The following is a 12,061-nucleotide window of genomic DNA, read 5'->3' on the forward strand; positions in this document are numbered from 1 at the left end:
TGCAGGTAAATGTAAGTAAAGTGGAAAATACTCCTGTGTAGCCCACTTGTTTGTAATAAATACGTAGAACATTTGTTTGACAATATACACCACCAAAGCTCAATAAAAAAAAAAAAAATAATTTAAAAAAAATGAACATGGCTTAATTAAAGAGAGGTTAACAGGGTCAAGCAGTTATATTTTTAATGAATCAATTACATTTATTTATTTTGCCGGGAGCCCTACATCAGATTTACCAGCCATGTTTTTGGCATAAAATAAAAAATAAAAAAATATTATAAAATGTAAGCAATAAAAACATACATAATATTTACATTTATGTTTCTTGCCTAACTTGAAGATTTGTCATATTATCTTTCTTCTTTTTTTTTTTTGCTTTAATTTAGACCTTTTTTTAAGTTCTTTTTTTCCATTCTCAACAATTTCATCCATTAATTTGGCAATATAGCTAAAGTTTAAAGTTAGTAGCCCAAAAGTCTACTTTCCATGGAAATCCTCGGTAGCTGGTTTGTAACTCGCTGATTTGAAATGGCAAAGAGCAGGTGTTTTTAGTTCAATGATAACATTGGGCTTTATTTGAATGAGAAAGTGGAAAACAAACAAACAAACAAACAAACAAACTCGGATAGGACGAGCTATCTAGATAGGATATAAAAGGAAATGCCGGAGGGGGGGGGGGGTTTATTTTGAAAGCGGAAACGGGAACTCCTCTGTTATATCTCGGATGCGTTGATACTCGAGTCTCGGGCTACACTGATAAGCGCCGGGCAGTGCGGTCGGTTCGCCGGGGAGAGGTGCGGAGCACAGCGGGGTCGGAGAGCTTTCCCGTGGAGGTGGAAAGAGTTTCACCCCCTCAGCAAGGAGCTTCAGAGCAGACAAGCAGTCTCTCAGAGGGACTTTGTGTTTTTCCTTCTTTCTTTTTTTTTTTTTTCTTCTTCTTCTTCTTCTTCTTCTTCCTCTCTCTCTCTCTCTTAACCGGGTTTTTTTTTTTACTCTTCACTTCACACTTAACTGGAGCCTCCGGTTCCCTCGCGCTGCTCTTCAAGGGGTTACACCGGGGAGCGGTGAACGTCGGCGGGGCTCATGCCAGCGGAAGATTAAGGCAGCCGCGCGGGTGAGTGGACTGAGGTTATAAAGGTACCGAAAAAAAGGGAGGGGGGGGCCCGTCCACGTCAGACCTGCTCCGCAGCATCAATAACACCTAATTCACCGTGCGGCGGCGGCGGCATGCGGCGCGAGGAGTCCTTTCAGATGCTTCCCCGCGCCAGACAGTGAGGAGAGAGGGGGTCGGAGGAGGAGGAGGAGGAGGGAGGAGGGAGGAGGAGGAGCGCAAGGATTTGTTGGATTTGTATCACCGCGTCCCTCCAAACTTGTGTCCGGAATGGGGAAGGAGCAGGAGCTGCTGGAAGCCGCCCGGACCGGGAACGTCTTCTTGGTGGAGAAATTATTGAGTGGGAAGAAGGGAATACTGGGGTCGGGCTCCGGCTCCATCCCTCTGCCCAACCTCCTGAGGTAAGCAGCCCGCTTCAATCTGCCTCTTATGACCGCTGCAGTGTCCGGGGAGCCCCCCCCCCCCCCAACCCCCGGGGTAGGGGGTGTGGGGGGGTGGGGGGTGGAGGGGATTCCTGAGAGGGGTTCCCGTGCTGCAAAATTAGGCATTAATACAGCTTCATTTTAGGTCAGTGCACTAGAAATGAGCCAAGGGACTCCAGTCACAGCCTCACATCAACCAGCTGCAGTATAGACTGCACTATATATATATAAATATATATATATTTATTTTTTTTCTTTTATTATTCAGCTCTGTATCAGCAGCACAATCTCACCACACGGTATCTCCGAGACATGGTGTTGCAGCAGATCTGGTTGTTGGGTCGCAACATGCAAGAGAGGCAGAGAAAGGAAGCGTGCGTGTGACGCAAAGCGGTGAGAGTTGTGTTTCAATCCACGGTGGAAGTCCTGCAGGCCGCAGAGGCGGACACAATCGGCGGTCAACGCGGGACACGTCGGAGGTTACGGCCGCCTCACGTCCTCTCCAGTGCACGCCGGGCGCAACAGAACAGGAAGTCCCCCCCCCCCCCCCGCCGTCAGAGCGTCGTCAGACACCGCGAACTTTTATTCCAGTCTGTGTCTTTCACTCATTGTTTGTGCAGAAAGGAGCCGTTTGGACGAACCCCTCCAGATTGCGTGTCACCGCGTCGGTAAACCGACGCCGGCGTGGCGTCTCGCGTCCCCAATCGCGTCCTCTCACACGATGCCGGGGGAGAAGGCCCGAGGGGCGGGGATGTCCCAGCTCGGCCTGCGAAACGGCTCGGCTTCCGCGCGCTTCTTTTGTCAGAGGAACGGACGTTAAACCGAAGGTGGAGTTCCCGAAAAGGTGACTGCGGGATTTCGGGGGGCGAAAGCGGCGGCTTCCGGCTTGAGAAATTCACTTGCCGCGCGATTTCTCGTTTCTCTTCGAGGTGAAGAAATGCTGTTCGGGTGTGTCATCGGGTCATCATTTTCACCGCGTGCAACCTCCGACTCCCTGCCCCGGGACTTCGGAGCTCGTACGCGAAGTTCGATTTTTACAATCTTCGGTGTCCGTTGATGTGAAAATCAGATCAAATTAATATCGCGCTTCTCTGAACACAAACAAGAAAATGTTTGCAAAGATTACAAATCTACATTTTTTTTTTTTTTTTTTTTGCAATGAGAATCTTTCAACGGGTTTTACTCTCTCGGGCCGCGAGAACAACCTGCTGGTTATTGTCCTCCTCCCGGCCCTGCGGCCGCTCCCTCTTTCTGCTCGGGCCGAGGCCGAGGCCGGGCCGGGTGATTTGGGAGATCAAAGGCGGGGGACGTCTGGGAGGAGTACCGCCTCGGGCTCTGGAGCGGGAGCGTCTTCCGACCGGGCTCGGGGGGGGGGGGGGGGGGGGGGGGGGGGGGGGTCGCAAACAGGGCCTTTTCGGACTCCTGCTGGAGAAATGAACGCCTTTTAAAGTAAAGACATCCTGATTTGAATACTGCTCAATTCATTGGAAGTTGGCTGCAAGAATTTAAAAAAAAAAAAAAAAAAAATTTTTTTATGTGAAGCCCCCCCCCCCCCCCCCCTCCTCCACCCCTCTCCACCCCTCTCCACCCACCCAAACCCCAGACAGAGGAAGCAACAGGAGACGGCAGGGCTTCTGACAACGTCCGTCCCACCTGCAACAGCACAGAGGAGCGCTGTTTGTTTGAACGGGGAAAAGAAAAGAACGCGTGTTGTCAGATTTTGACCGCGGCGTCAAGAACAATGCGGTGCATTTTGTTTTCCGTGGGTCGACCGCCGGCGGTCAGAAAACATGCGGTTGGAGACGCCGGCGTTGGAGGCGTGTCCGTGTGTTTCTGTTCTTCCTTTTCTGCACATCGATCTCCCCCTGTGAGACAATTCAGTTGATGTAAATTGAACTCGCTGTTTCAGCGGGAAGGACAAAAGTTGTGGCAGACAAAAGTTCTCAGTGCTTTTTTTGTTTTTCTTCTTCTTTTAAAAAAAAAAACTTTTTTTTTTTTTTTTTTTCCGCCACAATGTGAGGGATGTGATTCAGTGAGTCTTTGATCTGGACTGTGGTCTGGGTTGGTTTCTCGTGAATTTCAGTGGCAACGTTCAGGATCCCCAGAGGATGAACCCTTCTGACTTTTCCTCTGGCGCCATCGACCGGTCAGATTCGTCCGGCACGTGCAGGAGTGATCACGTCGTGGTTGCGTTTTCATTGTGAAGCGTGTTAGCTCGCTGGGTTGGAGAATTTCAAGTCATTATCTGTGATATATATATATTTTTTTTTTTTGAATGAGCTCGAAGACGTGATGCTTATTCGGTTGTCATGACGACGGTTCAGTTGTTGCCACGTGTGCTCGTCTCCGTCGAAAGCAAAGTCAAAACTCGAGCGTTACGCTGACTTTTTTTGTTTGTTTTTTTTGAGCGCTTTACCTGGTCTGTTTTCTTTGCACAAACGCAGAGCCGACGCAAAACTTCATCATAAGGAGTTTGTCCGGTGGTGTTTGTTTATCCTTCACACTGTGAATTTATGTTGTTCGCGGGGACTTAACGGAAAAAACGACACCGAACTCGTTACTCGGCGTATCTCATCTCCCAAAACTGTCCGCTCCGTTGCGTATCGCGTTTACTTTAAAAAAAAAACAAAAAAAACAAATTAGGATTATGAATGGAATTTATTCAAGCACGGGGATTGTTTACCAACCCGCTGAATTAAATATGGATCTTACCGAGCGGATTACGGAACAACTCGCGGCCCGGCTGAGAGAACACGCCGGAAGAAATGTGCCGTTCAGGGCAGGGGAACAAAGTGCGGGGCCGGAGCTGAGGTCAGTCCTATCGTTACTGGAAATATGTCTGCAGGTCATCGTCAGTGAGTGCTGTGTTACACATACTTGGCTTTCAGTGGGTCAAGACACTGGGTGGGCTACACACACACACACACACGCACACACACACACACACACACGCACACACACACATCTGTCCATCTGGTTGGAGGCAGTGTTAAATGTGTGTGCTGTGTGACACACCTCCCAATAGAGAGCTGTTTGTAGTTTTAGCCGGTGAGTGAGTCATCGGCGAGGTCACGGCGGAGGAGCGTGTGCAGAGGCCAGGCTAACGTTATGGGAGCGATTTTTTTTTTTTTTTTTTGGGGGGTATAAATGCACAGTTTCCCATCTTAAGGCCTCCGAGCCATTCATGGCATTCCTAAGTCATGAGGTTCCTCTTTTTTTTGCCGAAGGAATCGCGCTAAACCGCCAAGTAGGACATGAACACACACACGCACACGCACACACACACACACACGCACACACACACACACATTAAGTACAGGATGTAGAGAAGACGATCCTCCGCTGCAGTTTTGTGGATTGGAGCGCTGCACATGAACACACAGTGGAAAATCAATAGTGGATGATCTCATTGCTGTTTAATGGGTCATATTCTCTTGTAGATGACCTGTGCTTGTACGTGGTGTGTTTGTAGGTCTCTGTACCGGGAAAGAAAGATAAAGCCTTAAAAAAAAAAAATAACACTTTTCTATTGGTTGGATGTCTGGTAATAACTAGTTTACATAATTCATGAAGGGCTTGTAATGCCCGTCCATCAGAGCATTTCATCGCCGCTTTGCATTTATGATGCGTTTTGTTCTTTTTAACTGAGGATGCATTTATTCCCCCTTTCTCTCTTGATGCGACGCCTCGTCTCTTGTTTACCTACAGAGTGGCGGTCCCACCGGTGCGCCGCACTGTGTTCACCTCATTGGGGTCATTTTTATGGAAGGTAGCCCGAAGCTGAGGCTGCGATCTGACCGAATTTAAATAACTTGCTGCAAAAACAGACCTTTGTAAGCAGAAAAAAAAAAAAGCTGTATTTATGGATTGGTCATGTTTGATCTGCTTAATCAGGTCAGTGCCGGCGCTGATACCAATCCGCCGGATTAGATCGGTGCAATTTCTAATTTAAACAAATCCGCCAGCTCTGATCCGCACGTTTTTCTCAGCTGTGGGATCGACGTCTACCGCAGCCGGGCTTTATTGATATTCCCGCATTTACACCTCAGACGAGTTGAACTTTTGAATCTCCGTTGTATCCAATCAGGTCTTTATGTGCAAACTGAAGTTGTGCTTAAATTAGAAGGAAGTGTTTCATTTGTACTGGTGACCTGACCACCTTCACTCAAAGTCAGCTGGGATAGGCTCCGCCTCCCCCGCCCCCCCCGGGTATAGATAATGAATGAATCGATGGACGGATGGAAGATTTCATTTTGAGTTTTTTTCGGGAAGAAATGAGAAACTCTCTGCTGGTGTGACAAATTCAGGCTGAATGATATTCAGGGTTTTACTCTGGATAAGATGAGAGTCACCGTTTTCTTGCGTAGAATTGAGAGCACGATGCTCTCTCACGTTTTTTTTTTTTTTTTCAAAATAAATCCTTGTTACATTCAATTATAAAAACAAACAACTTCAGTCTCCTCTCTTGTTACACCTTTTAAACAAGTGTTTTTTTTTCTGTTTTTTCTTACAAATCTCTCGCTGGGTTTCTTTTCTTTACCGCCTCTTTCCGCCGCTCTGAACGTGGAATATTGTTACGAGTTGACTGGTTTTCATTTATTAAACTGACCGGAAAATATAAGTATAATACATCAGTACAGATGTTTGGTGTCCATGTTAAAGTGGTGAACGTCCTACGGTCATGAAGAGGTAAATGATCTGATTGTGTCTTTTTTTTTGTGGTCCTTTTAAGCAGCTTTGCGCGCCGACTGATGTTCACCGCGAAGATGAATGCCTGCCGTCGCGCACATCATACTTTGTGCCGTGTCTTACAGAGGAAATGAGGACAATTGCATGCACCGTGTGTGTGACAACATAGTGAGTGTGGCGGAGTGGCTTTGATTGAAAGCTTGATACACACAAAAGAGAGTGAGTCATGATTCGGCAGATGGCGGCTGATCCCTCCTCACTCTGCCTCGCGCTCAATAACGTTCAGGGGAAAGCCCGTCTTGTTTTTTCTTGCGCGTGCGTGCGGCTAGGTGTGCTTACCTTCCTCTTCTTTTACAAACAAACAACCTCCCACAGGACACACACACACACACACACACACACACACACACACACACACACACACACAAACACACTCTGTTTTAACTGGCATCTTCTTCCCAGCGTTTATTTTTTGGTTTCTTCCCTTGCTTGTGTTGGAGTCTGGAAGCGGCTCTCTGTCTTTGTAGCTCACAGCATGAAGCTCTCCCTGTGTGTGTGTGTGTGTGTGTGTGTGTGTGTGTGTGTGTGTGTGTGTGTGTGTGTGTGGTGGTGGTGGTATGATGATATGATGGTTTCCCGTGTCGTCCAGTGAGGATGAACAGCGAGAGAGAGAAACCCCACAAATCTCTTGTTTATTTTTCTCAAGTCGTTTCATGGCCGCAGCACTTCAGCTCTCCGTTTCAGGAAGCAGCAAATCAGACGACCAAAAACCTCCAAAGTCTGGCAAGCCGCCTCTTTGTGTGTGTGTGTGTGTGTGTGTGTGCGCGCAAGTGTGTGACATAACCACTGTCCTTGCATAACCGCTGCCGGTGTCCACATTTGTGCGTATGTGTGTGTGTGTGTGTGTGTGTGTGTGTTTTTTCTCTCTACCAAGGGCAGAAGGGTGAGGGGGAAATCTTGAGAGCTCCATGTGGTGCAGGAGACCTAGACTGGATCAAAGGTTAACTCTGGGGAATGCAAGTCATATTAAGGACTGGGTTAAGAGAGGACACACACACACACACACACACACACACACACACACACACACACACACACACACACACTCACTCACTCACCCTGAGAGCATGTGTGTGTGTCACCAGTTATTGTGCACATGGGGTTTAGTGCGACCGGTGCTCATGCTGATTGATCTGTTGGTACGTTATTTAACGGTCATGTCAAGTTTAAAAAGATATCAGCGAAATCCTCTGTCATGGTACAGTATGTGTATTTTTATCACAATGGACATGTTGTTATATAGAGCTGAAACAATTGATTTCTCAATTTAGTCAATATATTCATTGTTTCAGTCTTTTTTTCAAGCAAAAGCTGCAGTATGCTTTCTTTGCCGAATGTGATATTAAACTGAATATCTTTGGGGTTTTTTTGAACTCTTGGTTGAAAAACAAGCAATTTGAACACGTTATCCGGTGGCTTCATGAATTTTTAATGTGTGTTTTTAACTATTTCTGGACATTTTACAGACAAAAAGATCAATTTATTAACCGAGTGGCAAACTGCCGTGGTCAGCTTTGTTGCAGCTGTAACCACATCCAACAGTGATGTCACAGGTTCCCGGTGTGCACCTGTACATCGAGTTAAACTGCAACGAGTCAGAAAAACAACACACGTTAACAACAAATTCTGAGCTCTAGATTTTTGAGTCAGGCTGAGGATGGTTTTAAAAATGTGTCTCCACACTTTCAAACAAGTCCTTCTGCAAGATGAAACTATTTGTTGTCGTTAAAATCCTCTTAAGATGAGCCCACTCTGAAAATGCTTTATGGAAAGACGTGGAGGAGCTGCAGATTTAACAAACAATAATCTTCCAATAGTTAATCTACAGTGTGATTGCTGTACAACCGGCGTTTTTAAATCTTATTTCCACCTGCGTAATTGACTGAAACGTTTCTGGAAGCTGAAGCTTTTTTGTATAAACGTGCTTTGTGCCGCAGGATTTATTTTACTTAAGTTTGGGTTCAACAGTGGCGTCAGTGCATTGAGGTTGTCTGGAGCCAGACTGATCAAGAGGGGATGGTGGTGTGAAAGTGTGTGTGTGTGTGTGTGTGTGTGTGTGTGTGTGTGTGTGTGTGTGTGTGTGTGTGTGTGTGTGTGTGTGTGTGTTTGTTTCCATCTCCATATGTGTGTGTGCATGTGTTCGTGTGTGATCAAACTCAGAGGCTTCTTACATCTCCATTAGGGTCCGGGCCAAGCTCTGCTGCAGCTTCCTGCCAAGAAACCGAGACCTCCGTACTCGCCAAGTCACACACACACACACACACACACACACACAATCAAAATCTTTGTTTTTTTTGTCTTAGACTCAAATCTCTTTTTTCTTTCCCTCCCTCCATCTGGTGCCCCGGATTCTCTGTCAATATCTCTCCGGCTTTCTCTCCATCACTCACTCCACAATCTCTCTCCTCCCTCTAACTCCTCTCCAGAGACGGGCGATCAAGCCTCCCCGCTGTCGCTCTTTATCGTTTCCTCCTCCCTCCGCTTTTTGGTCTCCCCTATCTTATCAAAAACAGCCGTCCTTCTCTCTCTCTCTCCCTCTCTCCCGCCACGTCTTTCTCTCACTCTCATCTCACACGGCACTACATCTGTTATCGCCGTGTGGGAGCATCTTTTACCCATCATGCCTCTTGGTGCAACACCGGTGTTGGGTTGATGGTGGCGAATGTGGAATTCAGGGAATCCGCACCTCTTCTCAGAACTGCCCGCTTCTCCAACCACAGCCTGGGAGTTAACATGACTGTCCAGGTTGTGTCTTCCGTTAGAGGACGAATGCGGCATTGCGGAGGCCCAGAGGAGATTCTGCTGTGGCGGTGTGAGAAAATGTGTCATCGCTATGATCCCCAGATGGCGATCGCTAAATATGAACAATCACAAATATAGAAACGTTTTGTCATGTGCAGGACGTTCAGTAGCTTTGTTTTATTAACTCAATGTTTGTGGAATCAAATTCCTTCTGCAACGCTGACCGATGAAACATTGTTGAAATAACGTCTTTGCAATTGATTAAAAAAGTGCATATTACATTGTTACAGTTATTAAGACAAGATAAGTCAGTAATGGTAGAATTAGTAACTTACCAACAATGAAGTTATTCCTGTTAGGATGTGTGTTCAGACTGCAGCTGTTTGATTCAGCTCTCATCGTCACACTTTCTGACTCCAGCACGACTTAATCATGAAAAAAAAAGAGACTGATAGAAATGAACATGCAGAGAACATAAAGTTTCTGATCAGTTCTGAGATCAATCAAATCTGAGCTGCCACACAAACATACAAACAGCCTTTTCAGACACACTGCGCACATGTACCAGTTGGTGCACCTTTCTATTTGGATAGATCACTTTACTTATCCTCGGTGGGGAAATTGAAGTGTCGTAGCTGTCAAGTACATTAAAATACAACAGAGTGCGAAGTTGAAAATACACGGTGGCGTGTATGTACCAGGTCTACATACAGGTCCAATCAACAGTTGAACACACCAGAGTGAGAAAGATTTTGGATTGCGGTGTGCAAAGAGCTGAATATTAGCTCTTGTCTGTGCATTTGGTGCTCCAGATGGTAAATAACCACAAACACGGATAGAAATTCACTGGAATAAAGTGAAGCAACAGTATCCTTTGTGTTTGATCCGAACACACTGATGCACTGGTGTTGGGCAGAGATACTACAGACTCTGTAGAAATCCAGTAATTGAGCTTTGATGGGCTCATCTCATCTCAGCAGAGATGAAAAACGCTGCCATGATTTTTGTGTGACTGTGTAAAAAACAAAAACAAAACAAAAACAGTTCAGTTCCCCAAAAACAGAACAGCTTCTACCGGTTTGGTGACTACACGGCATGGTTGGCAGATTAGATTAGGATCTGGCAGTGCAGACTGGGACAGAGATTTAGCTTTGGTGAGCAGGACCTGGCCCAACTTTGGGCCGGAGTCAACACTTGGAGATTTGGTTTGTTATTGATTACAAATCGGACATAAATCTGGCAACATGGCCTGCCAGATTCAGGCTGTTTGGCACATCATATTTGGCAAATCAGTCATTTTTTAAGATGATTTTTTTTCCCCGTTGACTTTAACAACAAATTTAAGTGTATGTATAACGTAGATATACACTTTAATTTGCAATTTAAAATGTAGATTTAAGAAGCCTTGTGCGATTTTAGTTTTTGCCAACTGAAATCAAAATGATCTACCTATGACTACAATATAAATATATCTGACAAAATACTCGACTATCTAAACTGATGAGAAAATGCTGTAAGAACGTGCGAAAGACGGAACAAAATATCACGTTGTAAAGTACGTAATAAAACACCTAATTCACGCTGTTCACGCAGAGCGTTGCTGAGGTTTCCCTGTAAATTTTCTTGCCTCGTGACTTTCCCCCCGTCACACAAGTAGATTCTGGCCACGTCCTGCTCTGGCCATGTTGTGTTTGGTCCCGAAAGTACCAAACATGTTGATACTGAGCGGAGGAGACGCGGAGGCAACATGCTGCCGGAGGGAGGGAGGTAGGGAGGGTGGGGGGGGGGGTGTGACGTCCAGTCTGTCACACTAATCTACGAGCCTGTGACCCCACATAGTGCGAGTGTTGTGGAGACACACACACACACATTCCACTCGGCTCCTCGCTCTCTGATAGATGGCAGTATTTAATGAAGCGCTGCTTTTGAAGTAGATAAGATGTGGAGAGACGAGGGCTAGAAATGCTAATGTCATTATGTGGTTGTGGTTAGGGCAAGAGCTACGCTGCAGGGCCCTGCATGGAAGTTGTGCATGTGTGTTATGTGAATTTGGACTACCTTTAATGTCCAATCCTTATATATGTGTATATATATATATATTTTTTTATGAAACTGACAGGACAGTGTTTTGCACCCATATTCAGGCTCTTTGCTTTTGGTCATTTTCATGCCAAAAGCATCCACTTCACCAGAATCATCTTCCTGTCATTTAGACCAAATAACTCAAAGGGAATAACAGGCTGCTGCAGCTTCTTGTCTCTTTTTTTTTTTTTTTTTTTTTTTACACTAGGCCTCAGACAATGAGACAGGTTGTAAACAGTTGGTCTCTTATCTAAACCTCTTTTCTGGAAGTAAAACCTGAGGTCCAGTGTAAACACCCATTAGATTTGGCAGCGCTGCTCCCGAGTTTATTTTTGACCTGCTGTGCTTATTGTTTATGTCTCTTCTTGAACAAATGCACCCTGACACTATAGAGCCTTAAACTCAGAAACAAAAAGCTCCTTTGTACATTGCAGGACAGGAACTACGTGGAAAAAGAATTACAAGCAACAGTTTTGTTTGAGACCCGTTTTCTTTTTTTTTCTTTTTTTTTGTGGTAAGATAACAACACAGAGTTTTTAGTTTCAGTTAAGGGAGAAATTTATGCTACAGCTTCACAACTCTTATGCAAGCAGTGTGTCATGTTGGTTCATTGTCACAGGTAGTTCAGTGTAAAAGTGATTCATTAGAATCATTTTTAGAGGCCTGAAGTTGTAAAACTGTATTTCACACTTGTGTAGCAGAATTTAGATTTTCGCACTTGTTTGACAGGTTAGCGATGGTGTGACGTGATCATCGTATGTTGAGGACCAGGCAATATTGTGCCTCCGACTTTGCTACAAACAGTTTGGGGAAGGCTCGTTTCTGTATCGTGCCAAAGCGTGCAATACACCCTCCAGTCCACTAGGGGACAGCGTCTCAGTGTGACAGATGGCGGGTCGGGGGTGGTTGGATGGACTTTGACGTGTCCAGGATCCGAGTCTGCGAGAAGATGCCT

General features: G+C 45.7%; 1 protein-coding gene across 5 annotated transcripts in view; it reads left to right on the plus strand.

The window, feature by feature from the left end:
* The first annotated feature begins 1,307 nt into the window (after nucleotides 1–1,307).
* Nucleotides 1,308–12,061, plus strand: part of anks1b (ankyrin repeat and sterile alpha motif domain containing 1B) — a 193,822-nt gene continuing 183,068 nt past the window's right edge. The window contains exon 1 of one of the 5 annotated variants that reach the window (XM_069164827.1): nucleotides 1,308–1,512. In XM_069164827.1, the coding sequence (XP_069020928.1) occupies nucleotides 1,382–1,512 (131 nt within the window). In that variant the 5' untranslated portion in view covers nucleotides 1,308–1,381. The remainder of the gene's footprint in view (nucleotides 1,513–12,061) is intronic. The other 4 variants (XM_069164826.1, XM_069164825.1, XM_069164829.1 and 1 more) reach the window with 4 other exon arrangements.

This window comes from Embiotoca jacksoni, unplaced genomic scaffold, assembly GCF_022577435.1.
Source record: "Embiotoca jacksoni isolate LCO1_2020_lvr unplaced genomic scaffold, fEmbJac1.0.p SCAF_32, whole genome shotgun sequence".
In the NCBI taxonomy this organism is placed as follows: domain Eukaryota; kingdom Metazoa; phylum Chordata; class Actinopteri; family Embiotocidae; genus Embiotoca; species Embiotoca jacksoni.